This window comes from Juglans regia, chromosome 11, assembly GCF_001411555.2.
Source record: "Juglans regia cultivar Chandler chromosome 11, Walnut 2.0, whole genome shotgun sequence".
NCBI classification, from domain to species: Eukaryota; Viridiplantae; Streptophyta; class Magnoliopsida; order Fagales; family Juglandaceae; genus Juglans; species Juglans regia.
The window spans coordinates 31,146,221-31,170,251 of record NC_049911.1 but is presented as its reverse complement, the minus strand read 5'-3'; the positions used below and the strand labels follow the sequence as shown (position 1 = coordinate 31,170,251).

General features: G+C 36.6%; 1 protein-coding gene across 2 annotated transcripts in view; it reads left to right on the top strand.

The window, feature by feature from the left end:
* Nucleotides 1–24,031, top strand: part of LOC109007860 (calcium-transporting ATPase 3, endoplasmic reticulum-type) — a 39,297-nt gene extending 15,266 nt beyond the window's left edge. Inside the window, exons 13-34 of one of the 2 annotated variants that reach the window (XM_035683104.1) lie at nucleotides 481–582; nucleotides 1,257–1,315; nucleotides 2,123–2,267; nucleotides 3,498–3,605; nucleotides 3,879–4,031; nucleotides 4,189–4,293; nucleotides 8,337–8,533; nucleotides 10,143–10,254; nucleotides 11,038–11,136; nucleotides 11,245–11,390; nucleotides 11,472–11,529; nucleotides 12,287–12,379; nucleotides 13,926–13,976; nucleotides 14,112–14,243; nucleotides 14,736–14,837; nucleotides 19,128–19,182; nucleotides 19,749–19,834; nucleotides 20,533–20,681; nucleotides 21,966–22,071; nucleotides 22,184–22,237; nucleotides 23,258–23,306; nucleotides 23,704–24,031. In XM_035683104.1, the coding sequence (XP_035538997.1) occupies nucleotides 481–582; nucleotides 1,257–1,315; nucleotides 2,123–2,267; nucleotides 3,498–3,605; nucleotides 3,879–4,031; nucleotides 4,189–4,293; nucleotides 8,337–8,533; nucleotides 10,143–10,254; nucleotides 11,038–11,136; nucleotides 11,245–11,390; nucleotides 11,472–11,529; nucleotides 12,287–12,379; nucleotides 13,926–13,976; nucleotides 14,112–14,243; nucleotides 14,736–14,837; nucleotides 19,128–19,182; nucleotides 19,749–19,834; nucleotides 20,533–20,681; nucleotides 21,966–22,071; nucleotides 22,184–22,237; nucleotides 23,258–23,306; nucleotides 23,704–23,771 (2,229 nt within the window). In that variant the 3' untranslated portion in view covers nucleotides 23,772–24,031. Of the gene's footprint in view, nucleotides 1–480; nucleotides 583–1,256; nucleotides 1,316–2,122; nucleotides 2,268–3,497; nucleotides 3,606–3,878; nucleotides 4,032–4,188; nucleotides 4,294–8,336; nucleotides 8,534–10,142; nucleotides 10,255–11,037; nucleotides 11,137–11,244; nucleotides 11,391–11,471; nucleotides 11,530–12,286; nucleotides 12,380–13,925; nucleotides 13,977–14,111; nucleotides 14,244–14,735; nucleotides 14,838–19,127; nucleotides 19,183–19,748; nucleotides 19,835–20,532; nucleotides 20,682–21,965; nucleotides 22,072–22,183; nucleotides 22,238–23,257; nucleotides 23,307–23,700 lie in introns of both variants that reach the window. The other variant, XM_035683103.1, reaches the window with a different exon arrangement.

Genomic DNA, 24,031 nt, shown 5'->3' with positions numbered 1-24,031 from the left:
CAAAATGGTTCTGTTAAAAATCTGGGTCGCAGTTGAGTCTTTGTTTTTCTCTTCTTTGACCTGATGGCTTTTTATGTTCAGGGGCATAGATATGTGATTATCATGGAGGATGTGTATGGTGTGTACAAAATGGTTCTGTTTAAAATCTGGGTTGTGGTTGAGCTTTTGCTTTTCTCATCTTTGACCTGATACTGCATCTTCTTTGGCCTATATCAGGCTTCTACTCGATTTATGTTGCTGAGTGGCAAAGTGTTCTAATGTGCTTTCTGAGGATAGAAGTTCGTTAACAATTAATAGTTTATGCTGTTTTTTAACTATGGGATTGTCATTCTTTCTTACAAGTATCATGTGTTTCATGTATAAAAAGAGTTTTGCGATTCCCCGACATTTTCCTATCGCATATCTTTAAATTTTGTTTGAGTTTATGGTTCAATCACTAGTTTCTATTTGATAAAATATTAACAATGGTTATGTTATTAGGTTATTGCAGGGATTTGTATACTGGTATGGCTTGTAAATATTGGTCACTTTCGTGACCCTGCCCACGGAGGGTTCCTGCGTGGTGCAATTCATTACTTTAAGGTAATTTTTCATGAACTAGGCTCCTCTTCTTTATTAGCTTTTGCAATAAAGGTTTTTTTTGGTGTCTCAGTTCTTTCTGTTTACTCTAATGTAGTCTTCTTAAAGTTTGGCTGACATCAGGCAGAAAGCTTTTATAACATTGGTTTCAAATATATAAAATTCTTTGAAATCAGAATCTTCTTTAACGGACTGCATCTATAAACTTTAATGGACATAGTTACATGATTTTCTAGAATCTTTTTCTTCTACTACATAGGTATCTCATGCATACTACTTTTGTACTTGGGTTGCACCTTTGTGCTTATTAATAAAATCATCCGAGCTATCAAAAGAAAAATTCAGGCTGAGGGGTCATTTTGATTCAGATTGGATTAATTTTCTATATTTTAGCTTGGTATGAAAGGTTTTCTTCACAAAAGATGTGTAGGTGCTATGAATCTCTTGATAGCTGTCGGATAAGTAGGCATGTTGATCTACTTATAAAAAAAAAAGATAAGTAGGCATGCCGCATGTTGATCTTCATTTTACTCAGCATTTCCCTTAAATTTTGAGGCTTTTGGTAGTTTTTAATTGGAGTTGGTCAATATGTTTGGACTTAGGACTCAGAACTAAATAAAAAGTCTCACATTACCAATTTTAATATGTTTTAAAGATTTTTTTGGGTCTCTGTCTAGATTGCAGTTGCTCTTGCAGTTGCAGCGATTCCTGAAGGGCTTCCTGCTGTTGTTACAACGTGAGTGCTTTTACTTTATCTTACATTAGTAATTCCCAGTCGCTATACTGATGTAGATACAGGTTAATTTAACTTTATGTAGAGAAACACACACTGACTTGGGAGTATTTTCTGTCCCATGTGGATATGAAAGCTGCCTCAAAACCAAATAAAATGCAAGAGATGCTGGAACCTAAAGGAAAAATAAAGCACTTATTGGAAGAGTGCATCAATTGGGAATTCATAGTATAGGAAGTCCAGAAAATTTGTTCCTGAGGTGTCAAAGAGTAAATGTTTGCATAGACTAACTCACATTCTTGTAATTCTTTTTTAGTACTATCCCTCTTTCTCTATATTGTGATTATATGTTTGAAATTGTTGAAAATACAAAATCTTTTCTTCGTTAGTTCTTTGATTGGAGTTCTATATGCTTTTGACTTTTGTTTTTTGTTTTTTTTAAAATAAAAAATTATAATTATGTCCCATACTATAGTATGTTGAATGTATGTCTGATTTTTCCTTCCCCAACACCCTAGTGTTACCCCTTTTTTTTGTTTCTGTGGCTGTTTGATGGCTTATTTTATTTTGTATTTTCATAGCAGCTCAGCATGCATCTTATATAATAGGTTTGATATGTATTTCCATTTTTCTGCTTCACTCAATTTGATTAATCGTACATGGTGTTTTTTATTTTTATTTTTCATGTTGCTGTTTGAGGGTTTATTTAGTTTGTATTTTTTAGCAGCTCAGAATGCATCTTATCTAATAGGACTGATTATGTGTTTCCAATTTTCTGCTTCACTCGGTTTTTCTCAACTCATACTGTAGATGTTTGGCTCTTGGTACAAAGCGAATGGCTCGGTTGAATGCTGTTGTGCGATCATTGCCATCTGTTGAGACCTTAGGCTGCACTACAGTAATTTGCAGTGACAAGACTGGAACTCTGACTACTAATATGATGTCTGTATCAAAGGTGATTCTCCTCAGACAAAGAAATTGAACACTTAAAACTCTTGCACCATTTAATTGGAGCACCTTAAAAAATTTTTACTTTTCATCTTTCAAAGCCTATCTTTCTATTAACTACTTTCTGCTATCATAGTGTCATTTTGTGGTAATGATCTGAATCTGAATTTTCTTGTTCTGTACTTATTAGATTTAATGTATCTTACTTATAAAAAAAAAGATTTAATGTATCTCACATGGACATTCTTATTTCCTCCTCTCTGCATAGGTTTTTTGCTTGCACATGGACACTGGGTGGAGAAGATTTAACCATGCAATTTGTATTTTCATTTCCTTTGCTGGCAGCATGTTATCTTCTTAACAGACAATGAATAGCTCTCATGCATTCAATTTCATTCCATTTTCTTCAATTATATGCCAAGTCTGCTGGGCTGCAGACTAAGTGGTTGTTTGGAATCCTGTGGGTGTGTTTGTGTGTGGACACATGTTTTTCCTAACAGTTATATATTGGAATTTGATGAAAGCTCAACAGCAAAATCTTTTGACCGACTTGTCAAAAAAAAAAAAAAAATGACTGAAGTGCAGACTTTCAGTAATCGGGAGAATAAGCTTGCTGAGAGAGTTGACTTCTGAAATATTCAGTTGGGATAATCGAAGAAATTATTATTTCCTTTGGAAATGCTCAATCTACCTTCTTCCATATTCCATAAGGCTGTAATTTGCCATTATTGTAGAGGATATCCTTGCAATAATGAATTCATTTTTTTCTTTTGGCTTTTCATTATTTTCTTCTTCTTCTTCTTCTTCTTTTTGTTGAAGATTGAATAGTGAATTATTCTACCTACACATGCACATACATATCAACATGCATACAAAATAGTAGGATGCTCTGTGCAAGACATTCATATAAATACTTCCTATATTTATGAACACACCAATACTTATGTGGGCCTCTCTGAGACGCAGGATGAGAAATACTTGCTACACTGCAATATGACAGACATTATTTCTCTGTTTTCCTCGTGCTTTTTTGAAATTTAAGGATTTGACCTCCTCTTTCAGAGAGGAAATTTGAGGCTTTGAGGTTGTGTTTCGGATAATAGATATGCCCCTATGACCATCCACATACTATTACAGACTGAAATGTTTTTTTTTTTTCAAAATAATTTTACATTTGAAATTACCTCAGTTACTGCCTCTAAAAGAAAATTCATCCTCTGCTACTCTGCCTGGCCAGATATGTGTGGTTCATTCTGTAGAGCATGGCCCTGTGATCTCTGAATTTGATGTCAGTGGGACAACATATGCCCCAGAAGGAATTATTTTTGACAGCACTGGGACCCAGGTATTTTATTTTGCATATTCTGCAACACATTGACATCAACTTTACTTTAATTGCTACTTGCTAAATTCATTTCTCCATAGAATTGTATGTAGAGAAGTTGAGCTTATGTGAGCTTTGTTCACCAGCATAAACCGAGTTGAGCCAAATTTTATTAAAAAGAAATATAATGTTGCTTGAATTTTTGAAATGAGTCTAGAAATATGTAGTTCATGTCTTCATTCAGGATCTACCATTTCGGGGTACATCAATATAATTTTTTGGGTTGTTTTGCAGCTTGATTTTCCAGCTCAATTACCTTGTCTTCTCCACATAGCAATGTGTTCAGCCCTTTGTAACGAGTCTATCTTACAATATAATCCTGACAAGGGAAACTATGAAAAAATTGGCGAGTCAACTGAAGTAGCCCTCCGGGTTCTGGCAGAAAAGGTTGATTTCATATATCTACTTATTAGAGATATAAAGTTGTCCTAAATACTGGTGATGGTTGCTTTTGCTTATTTTTCTTTCTTTCCTTCTGTATACCTTTTGTCACACAGTTCTTTTTTCAAGATTCAATTTTATTATGTTAACCTCACGTTTTCAGGTAGGTCTACCTGGTTTTGACTCTATGCCTTCTGCTCTGAATATGCTGAGCAGGCACGAGCGTGCATCATACTGTAATCATTATTGGGAGAACCAATTTAAAAAGGTTTGCTTTGTAAAGTTTTCCCACATACATAATATTTACCTTTACTCTTTTTGACTTGTTCTGTCTCTTTTATATTTCCCTGTATACTCGGGTAGTGCCTTCATTGCTTAATAATAAAGTTTATCTTAAATACTGATAAAAAAAAAGAAAGTTTATCTTCCTTAAATAGAGCCCATAACTATATACAAACACACACATGTACGTATTTCTATACCACTTACCTTGTGGCCTGACATCTTATTTTTTTATAAGAAGATATTTTATTGATATAAAGATAGGCATAACCTAAGTACACAGGAGGTATACATGTGATTACACCTATTTAGGAACTAGAAATGGTTACAAGGAAGTCATGGAAACTGAGACCATTTAAATCTAAAACAATGACCCACATAAATAAAGTCTTCCAGAAAAACTCAAACTCTTTACAAATAAAATAAAATAAAATAAAACTCTTAAACTCTTCCAAGGAGCGTTCATGATCCTTGAATTTTTTTTTTTTTTTTTATAAGTAAAAAATATATAAGGAGAAACCAAGTACACTGAATGTATACAAGAAAACACCTTGCCCAAAATAATCCAAAAAACCCGTGAAAAGAATAACCCAAAATACACCAGACCGGTTCCCTACCTTTGTTTCTCGCAGAACTAAAACTCTACCTGAACACCCAACCCCAAACCCTTGATTCCCCCTTGTTCACAATGTCCTCCCTTTAGACTTCCCTCTAGTTGAGCTACCACCCTTAGCGTCGTAGTTGATTGCCCAAGAAAGACGCTGTAACTCCTTGCTTTTCTTGAAACTTTTGGTTTCAAGCGTGTGGCTTGCCTCAATCGCATTGATTAGTTCATTGAATTGGTCTTCACATCCTCCATGTGAAATTCCCACAAATTGCTGAATCCAGTCCGCTATTGGTGGAAGAGACACCAGGGGAGCAACGTTATCCCCAGACACAGTATCCAATTGCACTCCCGACTCTAGACATTCATCTACACGAGGCACCAACGCCAAACCCTTTGGTTCTCTAGCAACTCCATTGGTTCGCTCCAATGGTATCATGGTCCCCATTGGAGATTCTGAGTTGACAACAAGTCCCTTCACCTCTGGGGTTCCTACATCTCCTTTAGACCTTGGCACACTATTTTCCTTCAACTCTGACGAGGGAGCTTTGGGGACCAAGGGTGTAGTACCGACTATCGGTCTATCCTATGTTACATGAGGTGAATGACATTCCATTACTGATGTCTCTACGCCGATACCCGATGTAGACCCTGCTTCAAACAACCTGGATTTCCTTTTGACCCACCACACTCTCCTGGATCTAGAAATAGGGACAGAGCCGAATCCAATCTTCGAAATTTCTATCATTATTTTCTCTCTAGATACACCAAAAAATACAAATGGTAGTCATCTTCCACACAGCTGCAATTTGTGGTGTCCCCATGACCCCTCTCTAGCTAGCTAGTAGTTCAACCACCCTTCCTGGCATAATCCATGCTAATCCCACTTTGTTGGAAAAATAATTCCATATGGCCCTTAGAAACTCATAATGTAGAAGTAGATGATCTACAGTTTCACCACTATTTCTGCACATATAGCACCAATCGATGATAACAAGCCCACGCTTTCTTAAATTATCAACAGTCAGTATCTTCCCTAAAGCTGTTGTCCAAGTAAAAAAAGCAGCCTTTGTAGGTGCTTTACTCTGCCAAAGGTTCTTCCAAGGGAAGTGATTCCTACCTTGAGCAGTAAGAGTCTCATAAAAGGAGCATTCAGAAAATTTGCATTTCCTAGATGGCCGCCGCTCCAATTTATCCTCCGCTGTAACAGCAGGACTAATGTTGTATAACTAGTTAAGGAACTCTACCATAACTCCTACTTCCCAATTTTGGGCCTCCCGAATTATTAATATCCCGCAGCACCATTATACAACATTAGTCCTTAACTTGTTCCATTGCTGCGCACCATTGTTAATATCCCGCAAGTCAGTCACCACAACATCTTGTTCCCTTGCAATTTTGAAAATAGAGGGGTAGACGTCCTTAAGAGCCATATCTCCAACCCAAACGTCATGCCAAAAACTGATTCTATTGCCATCCCCCATACATAGCCTAGTGTTGCTAGAGAAAGACCACCAACCTTTCCGAATATACTTCCATAAACCCACCCCATATGCCCCCTAATTTCATTAGAGCACCATCCCCACCTTATAGTCTCATACTTAGTATCAATCACCATCTTCCGTAAGGCTTCCCTCTCGTAATTATATCTCCATAGCCACTTCCTGAGAAGAGCCTTATTGAAAGCCCTCACATTACGAACCCCCAATCCACCACCCCTCAAGGGAGAGCACACCTTGTCCCACCCAACTAAATGGAATTTAAACTCATCTCCAAGTCCTCCTCACAGAAAATCTCGTTGAAGCTTCTCAATCCGCGAGGCAATACTAGCGGGAAGAGGAATAATGACAAGAAATAAGTGGGAAGGTTTGAGAGGGTGCTTTTTATTAGTGTAATCTGACCCCCTTTAGACAAATACACCCGTTTCCACCCAGCCAACCTACACTCTATTTTCTCTAACATCTCATCCTAAATAGTCTTGGCTTTGAATGATGCTCCCAACGGGAGCCCAAGGTACTTCATAGGCAGCAAAGAGACCACACATCCCAATATATTAGCCACCCCCTGACATTACGCACATTCTGCATATTGTGGCCTGACATCTCTGTACAGAAAATATTAAAAGAGCATTAGAAGATAGATTATTCCCCCTGGCATTACGCACATTATGCGTATTGTGGCCTGACATCTCTGTTATACTGGACTGCTTGATTAGACCATTGAAACAATGTAATAATGAGTTGCTATGTTTTAGATGAATAATGCATGATATCTATTGAGGAAAGGGAAATAAGAGATATCAAGATATTTTTAAGTTACCATGCTCGAAGCCGGCTGGATCATCCCAAGTATTGAATGATTACCGGTATTTGGGTAAAGTCTAATTTAGTCCTTATATCTTCTATTACGAGCATATTGGTGCTTGAGTTTAAACTACTTGAAGGTTTAATTGAACTTTTAACTCTGGAGTTTTGAAATTGATAAAATCAGTTCCTTTGTTGCTTTCTTGTTATGTCGTTAACGAAACCCATGCCACCCTTTCTCATGCCACGTTAGTACCAATGGGTTTTCACTTTTCAGCACGTGTCCAAAATAATAAATGGATTTATTTTTACTTTTTTTTTAAATACATTCTTTTTAAATTTTGTAAAAGGTGATAAATGAGCAGGGTAGGGGAAACCATTTTGTGCTTAAAAAAAACTTTTTAAAAACTGTGTTTTGTTTTGTTAGTTCCAATATGCACTTTTTTTGGCTGCGTGTAGAAAGTCCATTGGTGCTAACGTGGAGTATGAGACAAGTGATGGGTTTAGTTGATGTCTCTAACAGGAGAGTGACGAAATGACTGGTTTGATTGATTTTCAAATTGTAGGAAGTAAAATTTTAAATTTAAAACCCAAGGACCAATCTGTCCAGAAGTGAAAATTTGAGTACTAATATTACTTTGCCTCAATATTTTTGTATTTTTGGCAATTAAGTTTTTGGTTTTTTTTTTAAATAAACGAGTAAATATTTTATTAGTGGAGTTCATAATTTGGATTTTATATTTTGGTTTTTCATAATTTCTTGGTGCTTTTAGTTTGTATACGACTGCTGTTGGTAGAAATTTTTATGTCTTACATGTTATTGAATTCCTTAAATTGAATTTATTTTGAATAAGAGGTTGATTGCAGCACCATGTCTCTCAAGCATTAGTTTTGAGGATTTTCTTGCTCTCTTCTTTTGCTCTAATTAGGTCTATTTTGATGTGTCGCCCCCTCCCATGTACCCTATTTGATTATTAATAAAATTCATCTTGTCAAAAATTGGATTCACATTCTCTTGAAACATACTTTGCAATACATAATATTTTTGTGATAGGGCGTTCGTGTACTGAAATATTTTTCTTTTCATCCATTGATGCAAGCTTAAGATTATGGTATATGCAGATTTCTGTTTTGGATTTTTCTCGGGATCGTAAAATGATGAGTGTCCTGTGTAGCCGAAAGCAGAAGCAAATTATTTTTTCTAAAGGTGCTCCAGAAAGCATCATTTCTAGAAGCACAAATATTCTGTGCAATGATGGCGGTCAAACTGTACCACTGACAGCTGATATCCGAGCTGAGCTAGAGTCAAGGTTCAACAGGTTAGATTAATTATGTGCATCATTCTTACGCAATCTGTGCCTTTCCCTTATTTTATTATTATTATTATTGTTATTATTATTATTATATATCATGTCTTATCTACGAAGATTAGAGGAAAGTGAGAGCAAACTAGTCATGATACATGGAGTTGGTACCCCTTTAAATGATTCGGTGCCTTCAAATATCTCTGCAGATATTACACGTATTGGATTCCAGTGACCTAGTATTTTCTATTTGTTTTAATACTTTCCTCTAAGGCTCAAGCACAATTGTTGATTCTGAAAATTGATGTTCATGTGGCTTTTTTTGAAGTTACAGAAACTTTTTTTTTTAAATTAATAAGAGATTTTATTACCAAGAATGGTTTTGGAGAGAATTGGTGTTTGTGGATCAAGCATTGTATTTTGACGCCAAGATTTTCCATTTTGGTGAATGGCACCCCTGTTGGGTTCTTTAATAGTTCTCGTGGTTTGAGACAAGGAGATCAGTTATCTCCTTTTATTTTTGTTCTAGTCATGGATGCTATGAGTAGAATGATTGAAGCGGCGGTGGAATGAAGTTTCTTGTCGGGTTTTGTGGTGGGAGATAAGTCTCAGAGTAGCTTAAAAGTCTCGCATCTTCTTTTTGGCGACGACACTTTCATTTTTAGTGAGACCAATCAAGACCACCTTTATTCTTTGAGAGCCATTTTGTTATGTTTTGATGCTGTTTCGGGTCTTAGAATTAACTTAACTAAGTCTGAAATTGTTCCAGTTTTCGAATATTTTAGATTTGGCTAATCATTTTAAATTTAGGGTGGGGGATGGGACAAGGATACATTTTTGGCCTGATATTTGGTGTGGGGATTCAGCCCTCGAGAATATTTTCCCTTCCTTTTATAGGATTGCTAGGGACCAAGATGCTGCAGTGGCTGGTTCCTTTTATTTTTTGAATAATAATCTTCAATGGAATGATGAATTTGTGAGAGATGTGCATGATTGGGAAGTGAATGTAGTCTCAGATTTTTTTGGAAGATTATATGATTTGAAGATTGTTCAGGGAAGGGAGGATAGCATGCTGTGGGTTTGTGCAGGAAATTCCAGATTTTCGGTTAGTTCCTTTTATAAGGTGCTAACCTGCCATTGTGTCTGTGATTTACCCCTGGAAATGCATTTGGAAAGTTAAGGTGCCTAGTAAGGTGGCATTTTTCTCTTGGCTGGTGTCTCTTGGAAATATTCTGACCACGGATAATTTAAGAAAGCATGGACTTTGTGTAGTAGATTGGTGCTTTATGTGTAAAAAGATGGTGAATCTGTTATCCATCTTTTTCTTCATTGTGAGGTGGCAAAGAATTGTGGAATGAATTTTTGGTAGGACGGGTATTGCCTGGGTGATGCCTAAGCAAGTGGTGGATCTTCTTGCTTGTTGGAAAGGTTTTGAGGGAAGACAACGTATTGCTGCCATATGGAAGATGATTCCATATGGCAGCATCTATGGCCATAGTTACAGAAACTATGACCAAGCTTTATAAGACCAGTGTTTTTTATGCATAATCATAATACCATAATATGGCGAAAGGTTTGACCCTCCTGAAAGTTTTCATGGTATGGACACACATTTGTCGGTCAGTTTTGCAGGAAAAGAGACATTGAGATGCCTTGCTCTTGCCTTGAAATCGGTGCCCACGGGTCAGCGGACTCTTTCCTTTGATGATGAGAAGGATCTTACATTTATTGGGTTGGTATGCTCTCTTTTCAATGCAACATGCTAAGGTCAATTAGTTGTATAAAATTCTTGCACTAAGCAACTTAGAAAATGGATCATTCCAGTATATTCAAATGAAATATGAATGTGGTATGCCATTCACCCTATAACATCTAATGACAGGGGGTAACCTTATATGCAGCTTCTATAAATTTTTCCACTTCTACCATCTGGTTATATGGCAGAAGTTGGTTGGGCTGTTGATATTTAGAACTTTCTAATTTGGGTTATATTTCTTCACATAAGGATAAATTTTAGGCAATATCATAATGTGATAACCAGTTTCATCAACTATTTGTGATTCAGGAGGAAGAGAGAAGTCTGTGGTTCCAAAAGGGGGGGAACTCTTTCCTGTCTAGAAACAAAGAAAACCTGTGAAAGACTAGCTGTGGGCACTCTGTTTTTTTTTTATCTGAATTTTGTTGATAGAGAACAGTAAACTATTGAGGACAGTAACATATATGACAAATAGTATGGTGAATATGTTTGTATGCATCTATCAAAAAGAATATTTATGGAATTGCTACTTGTTTTTGGTACATGTAATTCTAATCTGATTGACAGATCATTTGTCAAAATCATGCTTAATTTGCTTCTGACCTTCTGGCAACAGATACAAAAGCTCCATTTTCAAAATTTTTATTACATTTCTTATGTTGTTTATATATTTAATTTGTCAGATCTTTTGTAGCACTTTGTTTAGTGTTCAGTCAATTTTTTTTCCTCGTATGATTTTTCTCCTCCGTCTTCCTTCATCAAGGTTGGGATGCTTGATCCACCCAGAGAGGAAGTGAGAAATGCTATGCTCTCTTGCATGACTGCTGGCATTCGTGTTATAGTTGTCACTGGGGATAACAAGGTAACTCAAAATTGGTGAATACTCTGTTTTTTCTTTGTTATTTCTTTGGTAGATGGGGTTTATTTTTTCATATTTATGCTTCTCTCATTATTTAAGACACAATTCCAGTCTACAGCTGAATCACTTTGCCACAAGATAGGTGCTTTTGATCACCTGGTAGACTTTTCTGGACACTCTTTCACTGCTACAGAGTTTGAAGAACTTCCAGCACTGCAGCAAACACTGGCATTGCAACGTATGGCACTCTTCACCAGGTAAACAACGTCCCATATATGGTTCATCAGTTCTGATGAAGATATGGTATTAAAAACATTCATTTGTCTTTAATTTGACAGGGTTGAACCTTCTCACAAAAGGATGCTAGTTGAGGCATTACAGCGTCAAAATGAAGTGGTAGGTTTATCAATGAAATGCTTATGGGATTATGAACATGTAATATCTTGTTATTGTGGTGTTGGGGATGCAATTTGTTGCTATAATTCATCGCTGCTTGTTGGTGCCTATACGTTTTACAGCTAGCTGCTATAATTTTTTGATTCTGCATTGATATTAGTCTTCTTTTCTCTTGGATGAATCTTTTGTTTATTCTTTTTGACCATGCAGTATATGCCATCCAACATCTTGAAGATATTATTATTTTGTTTATTCTTTTAATGGTACACTTTTATTTAAGAAGCTTATTTTTTGCAGAAGGAAAAAAAAAAAAAACTTCTTAAGGTGGGGTATTAATGTGAAGTTAGTAGTTTGAGAAGACAATTTTAAAGAGAGCTTCAAGGAAGTGAGTACAGAATAAGAGTTGAGGGACAGGAAAGATACAGTGAATTGCTTACACATTTTTGGATTTTACTAGTATAAAAAGAAAAAATTTTGGATTTGATATTGATACACTCATATATCTTTAAGGAAATTGATGCGACTGGTTGAACCTGGTTTTTTATAAGAGCCAAATTTTCTGGATAAGGTTTTCTTGAAGTTGAATTGTTACATCTTTTGGCTTTTTGTGTATGTGTCGAATAATGCCCGTACTTGGGTGATGCCTAGTTCTCTTCAATAAAACTCCTATTTCATAATGTAGCATTATATTTCATAATCCTGTATGTTACACTTAAAACTTCTCCTGAAAGTTTGACTCAATACTTGAATCTGTTAGGTTGCAATGACTGGTGATGGTGTCAATGATGCCCCAGCACTGAAAAAAGCAGATATAGGAATTGCCATGGGCTCCGGAACAGCCGTTGCCAAGGTATTAATAGGCAGCCTCTGTGTGTGTATGTCTGCGTGTGCCCGCAAGGTGATTTAACACCCAGACTGTATGCTGAATGAGTACTATCAACTAGGGGTGTCAAATCGTGTTAACGGGTCGTGTTCGTGTCATGTCAAGGTATGTACATTACACTTAATGGGTCAACACGAACACGAACACGACCCGTTAAGGATTTCGTGTCAAAATTTCAAACCCGAACACGACACGGTAAGATAACGGGTTGACACGACACGACCCATTATGACCCCGTTAATGAATAATAAATAAATTGACACGATATGACACGACACGACCCGTTTCGTTTCAACCTGTTTACATTAATGGGTTGAACAAACACGATACAACACGACACGACACGACCCATTTGACTTAATTAAATTTATATAAATATTTAAATATAAATAATATCTATAAAAAATAAAAAACTAACTACAAGTCTAAAATTATAATCCAAACAAATATGATCCACACAATTTGTAATAATATTCATTATTAAAATTACATCCCAAATATAATAAACAAAACATACAATGTTAATATATTAATGTTACAATCTCAAATATAATAAAAAATTTAAAATACAGATCTAAACAAATTTAGAACTTGAAGAAGGAAGTGGAGCGTCCTTCTTGCCCTTTAGGTCTAAGGGTATAAATGTAAATTTAATTTTCTTAACGGGTCATAACAGGTTGACCCGTTAAACAATCGTGTCATAACGGGTCAACCCGTTTTGACCCGAACCCGTTAAGGCTAAACCCTAACCTGCTTTTATCGTGTCGTGTTCGTATTGGGTTAACGGGTCGTGTCACATATTACCACCCCTACTATCAACCCTTTTTTGGGGGGGGGGGGGGAGAGTCAGCTTTTTTCCTACTGAAGTCTCTTATCATCTTTATTCCACTTGGCCAAGTGGCCTTTTTCTCCGGGCGCACACATTTTCAGGGGTGATAAACAAGTTTGAGTGCCATTATAAGTGAGTGCTCAGAATACCTCTTTCAGTTTACAGAAAGGCTAAAAAACCCAAGGGGTTGGCCCAAGTGGTAAAGGCCTTGGTCTTGGGGTATCACTTCCTTCAAGATCCAAGGTTCAACACCTCATAGGTGCAAACAATCTTTTGCGGCCACACCCCCTAGTGAAAAGTCAGTGAATTAACCAGTTCCGTGTAGGAAAACTTCCGTTTGTGCGGTGCACGGGACCGGGGTTTACTCTGCAGGGGTGGGTCCGAAGGGCCCTGCCTTGGAGAGGTTCCCTGACATATTAAAAAAAAAAAAAAAGTTTACAAAGAGGCTAAAAAGGCAGCAATATTTACATTTGATATATACCTAACTTTTACATGATCCTTCTTATATCTTCTTTTGATAAGCACTTGATCCGTGTTATATTGATGGGCAATCTTTACCAAGATTGTGATTCAAAATTCAACTTCTGTAGTTTTGGTCCTGGAATCAGTGTACTTTATAGTCTATTGTGTTATTCTAGTTCAATTGATCTTTCATTTCTCTCATTATCTTTCTTGGTTTTTTAGAGTGCTGCAGATATGGTTCTGGCAGATGACAATTTTGCCACAATTGTAGCGGTATGCCAATCTCTTTTCCTCTTCACTAGGATTGCCATTTTATCCTCTATATTTAAACTTTTCTTTTGTAATTCTATTTTAAAGGCAAAGATTATTTTCCCATCCTTAACTTCAGAATTTCTTAATTATGGACAGGCTGTCGCAGAAGGAAGGGCCATATACAATAACACAAAGCAGTTCATCAGATACATGATTTCTTCAAATATTGGTGAAGTAGTTTGCATATTTGTGGCAGCTGTACTTGGAATACCTGATACCCTTGCCCCTGTGAGTTTATTGGTGTCCAAAATTTGATCTTCACAGTTAAACTCAGTTATGTCAAACTAGAGAACTACTTTATTTTTTCTCATTTTCTCATTTTTACGGCTTTCAATTCTAAAGTAGACACTGCACATTTACATGTGCATAAATCATGTATTGGATAGACCTAAAAAATTAACTGTGGGAGCGATGCATAGTGTTACTACCTGTTGCTGAGAAGTAGTTTTCTATTTACATTAAGATAGTGAATTATATTAATTATCCCCTTCGCAGTTTTCCTGTAGTTATGTTTTGCTTAAAAGCAAAGAGTTTGGGTTTTGAAATCTGAACTCCCTCCTGCCTCGATTTTCATGATTTTCTTGTTTCTATTTCTTCCGCTTAAATAGGTGTTATCTCTTGTATACCTCTTGTGTACTTGGGCTATGCTTAGTCATATTAATATAATTTAACTGTTTACTTATAAAAAAAATCTGAACTCCCTCCTATAACAAAATCCAGGTCCAGCTTCTCTGGGTTAATTTGGTCACTGACGGACTTCCTGCCACTGCTATTGGTTTTAATAAGCAAGACTCTGATGTGATGAAGGCTAAACCTCGTAAGGTATGCATTCTTCATTGTTGTGGTCAATTTTCAGTTATTTGTTAATTCCATAAATTTCCCTTTTAATTTCTTTCTAACCTCCTATCGGCCGAAAGAAGATGAAAAAAGGGCTTTGACCTTTTATGTATTTTAGTGTGTAAGATCTTTTTTTTTTTTTTTTTTTTAATTTTTTATTTTTTACGGAACCCCAATTTTATTGATTGTCCTCACTTGTGGCGGAGGAAAACTGTGGTTACAAGTACGACACCTGGGAGATACATAAGCGCTAAATCTAGGAAAAGAGAACCCATACATCAAAATCAGTATAAGCATATAGAGTACACGGCCTTAAAAAAGATACATAACCTTCATCCGAACAACCCAAAGAGGGGAACCTGCAAAAAGCCAAGTACAAGACAAAAAGAGACGCAAATAACGTGGGAGCAATGAGAGACAAGTAAATAACACAAAACAAACCTGGCACGAAGCTTATGATATCCTCAGATAGGGCATACCCAACTTGTCCATGCGGAGAAGACCCCTCACCCGACTAGGCAGCATATGAATATCAGACCAATCAGAGTTCAAACCTTCCGCTCCACACTTAGCTAGAAAGTCAGTCACAACATTACCTTCACGAAAAATGTGGTTCACTGTATACTCCAGGCTATTAAGATGATCTTGTAAATCCTCCCAGAAGTCTTCTAAATACCAAATGGGGCACTTATTCTTTACAATCCAATTAACCACCAGTTGAGAGTCAGTCTCTATTTGAACACGGTAAAATCCAAGCGCGTGACATCTGCGAACACCTTCCAATAAGCTTCTGAGTTCAGCAAAATTATTGGTACCCAAACCCAAGGGAACAGAATAAGCCAGAAGTAATCTACCATCCTTATCCCGAATAACACCTCCAGCGCCAGAGGTGCCAGGGTTGCCGAAACTACTACCATCGGCATTGCGTTTTACCCAGCCTTGACGGGGCCGGTGCCATTTTACCACCCGGACCCTCTTGGGCTTAGGGAATAAGATTGGGATATCTAGTCTATTCAAAATATCCATGTCCTGGGAGGAGAGGGAAAACACTTCCATGATCTGGTCCATGGTGCGCCTGAGCCAAAGTTTAATAGCGTGCCAAACCGACTCTTTTGAATGAGCCTTATCTTCATACCGGGCTTTACAGCGTCTCTCCCAAAGTTTCCAAGAAATAATAGAGGGCAGAAGGCCAAAGATGATTCTAACCTGTGAAGACTTACCCGCACGACGAAACCAAAAATTAATTTGATCCTTCCAAGTGTAGAAAGAGGCCATATGAACCCCTAGATGAGTGGCCGCTAGACGCCAAATGTGTCTTGCAAAATCCCCCGTGCATAGCACATGGTTCAAGTCCTCAATATGACCCTTTTGACAACAATTACACTTAGAGGCCATTGAGACACCCACCATTCTGATATTCTCGTCAACACTGAGGTAATTATTAGTAGCCTTCCACATCATGGTGGAAATCTTCTTGGGTAGATTAGTATGCCATATCCACTGAGCCCAGGGTAAAGGGGGCGCTCGAACCCTTATACAGTCCCAGACGCTCTTAGTAGTAAACTTGCCCTCATTATCCTTCAGCCAAACAAGCGCATCTTGACCCTCCTTCCGTCTAGCCAAAAAATCATACAGTTCATTGGTTTTCTGATGGCCCACTAATATGTTTAGAAGGGAAATATCCCACTCATTTTCAATGTGACACTCCTTTATTTTAATCAATGGGTGCTCAGCCACAGGAAATTGACCGTAGAGCGGACCTTCGTCGTCCCAATTGTCATACCAGAAAGAGATATTACCTTCTTTCACTATCCATTTGGAACTATTTATCACGTTAGGGATACTACGGATAATAGATTTCCAAAAGCGGGTCCCTTTAGTATGCGCTAGGAGGGATAAGTGATTTCCTTTAACATATTTACCTCTGAAAAAATCCTCCCAAAGAGAGTTGCCCTTTATAAGATTCCAGGCAAGTTTCATGTGTAAAACTCTTTGAACATCCCCAAAGTCCCTAATACCCAAACCACCTTCGTCCGTAGGCGTACATATATGCTTCCAGGAGATCCATTTCCTCCGACTCTTGCCTCCAGATTCACCCCAAAAGAAAGAGCTTAGTAGCTTATTCAAGCTACGTATAACCACTTTGGGGACATCTAAAACGGCAAGAAGGTGGGTGGCCATACTAGATAAGACGTGACGCAAAAGAATAGTTCTACCACCAGCAGAGAGAATCTTCATCTTCCATCCTGCAATCTTCTTATTCACTTTGCCCAATAAATCACCAAAATCACAAGCCTTTAGCCTACCATCCACAATAGGCACTCCCAGGTACTTAAAAGGAAACGAGCCCTCGGTAAACCCAGTAGAGCAGAGAAGAGCATGTTTCCTAGAAACTGAAATTTTCCTAGAGAAAAAAATGGCACTCTTCTCTTTACTAAGCACTTGACCAGTCCACTCATATTGGTTCAGAACTTCCATCAAACCTCTCATACTTCTTTTTCCACCATTTGCAAAGATAATTATATCATCGGCATACATAAGATGAGAGATAATCGGGGTCCCTCTAGCTTGAGTAAATTGACCAATTTTACCTTTTCCAAATGACTTCTTAAGGAGACGAGAGAATACCTCTTGCATTATAATGAAAAGGTAAGGTGATAAGGGGTCACCTTGCCGTAGGCCTTGCTCACCTTTAAAGAAACCCATGGGGGTCTCATTCATCATGACAGAATACCACGGCGAAGATATACAAGAGTTAATCAGGTCACAAGCAGTAGGAGAGAACCCAAAACTAACCAAAACATGTAATAAGAAATTCCAATCTACTCGATTATAAGCCTTAGACATGTCAAGCTTAACCAGAACATTGCCTCCAATAGACTTCCTATGAATAGAATGGACCATTTCCTGAGTTAAATTGATATTCTCAAAAATAATACGGCCGGGAATAAAAGCCCCCTGCTCCTGTGATATCATTTTAGGGAGCAAACTAGTCATACGAGCCACAATAATTTTTGAGCAAATTTTATAGACCACGGAACAAAGGCTAATAGGCCGAAATTTATCAAAACCAAAGGGTTTGTCCACCTTCGGAATTAAAACAATATAAGATGCAGTGAAATTTTTTAGGAGCATATGGTTATGGAAAAAATCAACAATGGCTAAGAGGAGATCATCTTTAACAAAGTCCCAACAAGCTTTGAAGAATCCTGAACCAAAACCATCTGGCCTTGGACTGCTATCGATGGGAATAGAGAATATAGCATCCTTTACTTCCTTTATGGAAGGATCTCTACCAATAGTCAAGTTATCCTCATTAGTAATAATGAGAGAAATCAGGTCACTCAAATTCGGGAGAGCACGGGGACTACTTTGACCCAGAAATTCCTGAAAATGATCAACAGCGGCTTTATGAATGTCGAGAGGGGACTGTAAGACCCTACCATCAGGCATACTCATCTCTTGAACTCTTTTATGCAATTTGGCCTTTAGGTAAGCATGAAAGAATTTAGAGTTCTGGTCCCCATCTTTCAGCCAAATTTTCTTGGCCATATGAGCAAGTCTAGTATCCTCTCTACCCAGCCATGTTACAAGTTCCAGCTTGGTTGCTAAGAGGTCAACATCGTCCTCGGCATTAAAGGAGACTTGAAGACGGCTTTCCAAATTATCAATACGAGCCTCTAGACCTTTGATTATGACGTTAGTTTTACCAAAGACACTTTTATTCCACTCTTTTAAAGCCACCTTAACCCTTTGTAATTTAGAGGACAGGTTGATTAATCCATGACCTAGGCCCTCACGTTTCCACACCCCCTCCACAAAACTATAGAAATCCAAGTGATCAGTCCACATATATTGAAAGCGGAAGGGATTAGGACCATACCTGAATAAATTCTCCCCCATCTGAATAACCAGAGGGGAATGATCCGAAGTAGAGCGTGCCAACACCTGGTAATAAACATTAGAGAAAGAATTAAGGAAATTAGTATCAATAAGACATCTGTCTAACTTGGCCCAGCTGTGCGCTTGTCCGCCTTGTCCATTACACCAGGTCATATTCGGGCCTTTTGAACACATCTCTATCAGACCACATGTTTGAATACACTGGTTGAACTCTTCCATGGCTACAAAAGGACGAGGACGACCATGTTGTCTAATTATGAATATCAACATTTCTGTTTTGTTTTCCTCTGCACAGGATCTCGATAATGAACTTATTTCTCATATTATGTCTATTTTGTCATTTAACACTGTCAATGCAAAATAAATGTGCAGGTGAATGAAGCTGTTGTCACTGGATGGTTGTTCTTTCGTTATTTGGTAATTGGAGGTAGCCATAAATGACATAACACGATGTTTGCAATGACATCCTTTTTTTTTTTTTAATATTAAATGTCATATTTGAGAGTTCCAGTTTCCTCTCCCTAGAGGTGGAGACTTTTTCCACACTGTTAGCCTCTCTGATCCAAGATAAGGGATTACTCCATTATGTCTTTTCGGCCATGCTACTTTGTCTACTTTGACTAAGGTTTCAAAATGACCTGCCACATTGCGGTATAAGGTTGCGTTCAACATGATCAACCTAGTTTCTCATAAACTAGAGAACTAGATATAACTGTCTATAATGCTATTGAATAGTTTGGCCAATGCAATTTTTGGAAAACTAATTCCGTAATAATTGGTGTATTTGTAACAGTAGTGAGTGTAGGGGTTAGTCTTTTACTTGAAAAGGCTAAATTCCATTACATACAAGCCTTAAGGTTTGCACATTCTTGGTACTTGATTTCTTTGGACAATTGTGTGGCCGGATTCAGTATTACAGTATATAATTCTGTTGTTTATTTTTCTTGTGTGATTTCGGGTGATGGTGTATGAATTATCATCTGGTTGATGCAGCTTATGTGGGCCTTGCCACTGTTGCTGGGTTCATATGGTGGTTTGTTTATGCTGATAGTGGTCCCAAACTGCCATACAGTGAATTGGTAAGAACTCATTATATGTTTGGATTATAGTTGTTGTAATTGGAACAGGCTTAAATAGAACAATGTGGTTTGTTTAGTACTACCTAGCTTGATTTATGGCTTCTTTAGCTAGTTTGTGGCAAACTATCATAAAAATTTGGATTTTTAGAATCTCTTTCTTGTCCTATGTGATCTGCACAAATGTTTTGAGATCTAACCAGTGTAATGTATCCTCAAAATTCATATGGAGCAGTCTGTAGTATATTCTTCTCATAAACATTGCGGATAATAGAAAATGGAGGAGTGTAGTATCTTCTTGATTTCGGCTTCCTATGATGTATCGTAAATTATTTACAAATTTAGTTGATAATTATCTAGTAGAAATAATAATGTAGATATAGAGAAAAAAAAAATACATATAGAAAATATTTTATTGGAAGATTCTCAATTTTTGTCTTAAAAATAAGATTGATATTAAGGCTTGGGTTAATAGATGCCATCACTAACAGGAATAAAAATACTAAGATTAGCATTAATAATGATCAAATAATCGAATAAAATTGATTAAAAAAAAGGTCTCATGATTCATCAAGATCGAATAAAAAAAACTCACTTTTGCTTTTTTTACTGGTCTGCATAACACTGAACGAATGGCCTACGGTAAACCGTTTTTTGTCATTGAAACTATCTATATAAATTTCTTGTATATGTGATTTCAGATGAATTTCGACACTTGTGCATTGAGGGAGACTACTTATCCATGCAGTATATTTGATGATCGGCATCCATCAACTGTGTCCATGACTGTGCTCGTTGTCGTTGAGATGTTTAATGCTTTGAATAACCTTAGTGAAAATCAATCTCTCCTGTGAGTATTTAATTGTCTTTTCCTTCTTTCAACACACACACGAAAGGCCAGTTATGTTGAATGCTGAAAAGATGTGTAGTTTATGCCAGCAAGTAGCGAAAAGAAAATATAATTTAGCTCTTCCCACTTAAGTAGGATATGAAGTCAAGAGGGAAAAAAATGATCGCCAAATATCACCAGGTTTTTGTTTTATTTTGTTATTTTAATGGATTGCTGGGCTCTGTGAATGCTATATAATTTCTTTTTCAGATCTTCATCCTAAATTGTGTTCTTCAGTCCTCGTAACTATTAACTGAAATCACGTTAGTAGATGTTCTGAGGACATGATGAATAAAATTGGGATCAATACTGCATTGGGGTGAGTTCCCTGGTCAAATCAAATTTAACCAGTTTCGACTAAAACCTAATTTGAAATCTTAGGGTGGGTTTGAATACACAAAACATCTCATCTCATCTCATTTCATCATTATAATTTTTCTAAATTCCCATACAAAAAATTAATTAACAATTCAACTTTTTCAAATTTCAAAATAAAAATAATACTAAAAAATTATATTCTAACAATATTTTATTCAACTTTTAACAAAATATATCATCTACACTATCTATCCAAACCCACCCTAAATATTGTTGGAATGATGTGAGTCTGTACATACATAAACACACACTGGTTAGTCTTACTGGCTTCAGTTGCTACTAGAAGAAGTTTCAATCTGCACCCGAAACCATGTGTATTTTTCAACTTGCTCACTCGGTTAAGATCTGGACATTTAAAGTAATGAAAAATGGTACAAATTGAAACTTTTTGTAGTTTAGAATGCAACATTAAAAATATGAGGTTGGGTAAAAAGTTTAATTTCTACTTTATTCTTTTAGCTTATTACTTCATTATTTTGGTGTTGATGAGGCACACTGCGATTTGTTGAAAAGGGGGTGAAGAAATGGGCATGGAAATGAGAGGTGGGAGCTACTAGTTGTTATAAACTCTCTCCCCTCGTACATATAAACAGCTACTTATGTGGCTGTCTTTTATTGTTTAAGCTGATACTTTTTGTTGCTTTATATGCTTGTTGAATGGGACTAGTTTTAATGACTTTTATGCTGTTTTTCACAGCACTTAGCTTGTAATTAGGTTCTCTTTTATACTTCTTATGTACTTGGCCTTGCCTAATTATCTGGATTAATAAATTTCTTCGTACTTATAAAAAAAAAATTATATATATATATTCTTCAACAAAGAAAAAGCACTAGAACTGATTCTTTATTCCACTGTGCTTATTTTAGCGTTATTTCTCCCCGGAGTAACTTATGGCTCGTTGCCTCAATCATCCTAACCATGCTCCTTCACATACTAATTTTGTATGTACATCCACTCTCAGTCCTTTTCTCTGTAAGTTGTTTCCTTTATCTCTAATCTACTTGTGCTTTTCCACAACTGATGTGTTTTCCATGCCTTCCACAAGTGTAAGGAATTCTGTGAACCGCAATGTTTTGTGTTGCAGGTAACACCACTATCTTGGGCCGAGTGGAGGCTTGTCCTGTATCTTTCATTTCCTGTATGTCATGTATCTCCATGCCCTCAGTTTGTTAACTATTTCACACCAGAACCTTTCCTTACTTGAGCTATTATTTTTGTGGATTATCTGCTTTTAAACCTTAGGGACATAATATATTCATCTAAAACCTTGTCGACCTAACTTATAAAAAAACCTTGTCTACTTAAATTGCTTGATTTATTATTGTCAAGACAACTGGAGAAGGGTTATTTTCTTTTAAGTCCCTGACTAAGTTTTGTAGAAATAAGATGTGCTGAACTAACTTTTTTTCTGTATCAAATTTGTCTGGACGAGCCTTCCTGACCTATATAAAAAAAATAAAAAATGTCTGGATGAGCCTTCCTATCTAAATAGATTAAACTGACAATTCTTTGAGACTTACCAAAAAAACAAAAACAGTTCTTTGACACAGCTCAAAAATGAATTTATAATGCTCCACAAGCAGGTCAGGTTTTAGTCTCTGTTAATTTATTTGTTAACACGCAAATAATATTGAGTTGATTGCTTAGTTTATTTTTCAAAAAAAGATATCTTTACTAACCTCTAAGTTGTATCATCATTAATTCAAGAATTTGAAATGTCCAAAATTACAAGACCTCTTATACTCCATTTGTGTAATGAAATAGGTATTCATAAAGTGCTAGGAACTCCTTTGGGCCCAAATTGAATTACAAAAATAGGCTTATTTAAACTGTTAGATAGGGAAAGCATGAGGACTGCTATAAGAGCTAAATCCAAAAAAGAGTGGACCTGTTAAAATAAAGTCTCTTAAATATCATCTAATAATATATATGTGTAGAAATATAGATCGATAAAACAAAATATTCCTACTGTGTATGTTAAAACAAATTATCCGTGAATTAAATTATGTGCTATATGTGTGGGTGGGTTATTAATATCATTGAAAGGGCTCCCATGTGAAGAGCGATGCAAAATTAACACCTTCTAAATGCTTCAATTCCTCTGCCAATATGCATTTTTTTCTGCATATATTAAAGCTTCTCTATCAATCTACTGTAGGTTATTTTGATTGATGAGGTGCTGAAGTTCTTCTCTAGAAATTCCAATGGTATTTGTTCTTTTATCTGGCCTCTATTGTTTTATTCTTGCACTTAGTTTCTGTGTCTCAAGTACTCGTGCAGTTGGGATTTTTCTGTCTTTTAATGTATTAATAATAATAATAATCTATAAACGGAAAGGATTTGTAGGGTTGTTCGTTAAACGCCTCTAGCACTTTTAAATATTTTTAAAAAAATGAAAAAAATTCATAATATTATTAAACAATATCTTCTTAATCACTAAGTTAAAAAAAAAAAAGAAATAATAAAAAAAAATGGGCAAAATAGACGGGAGCCCAAAACGGGCTCCCTAGCATTTCCCATTATGCATTACCTCAATTAGATGTAGTGATTGATTTATAAAGTAGTAGATAGTTTCACTGATGGCTGTTCCACTTCTTGTAGGTGGTGTAAGGTTCAATTTCAGATTTAGAAGGAATGATTTGCTTCCAAAACGGGAAGTTCGTGATAAGTAAGACGTTGAACCCTTTTTGCTCAAATTTTTGCACAAATTCATAGTCACAAAGGAAATAAAATCCTTTACATTCTTACTCCGAATCGCCCCTGGACTTGGAACATGAAGCGCACTTCATTCCACATGTTATCTAATGTATTTACTTTCATCTCCCTGTAATTTGTGACTTGTGAGCAACCTTATCCACAAGGTGCCATGATATGTTGTACCATATGAAATAGAGGGACCTTTTAATCTTGGGCATTTTAGGCATCATCTTAA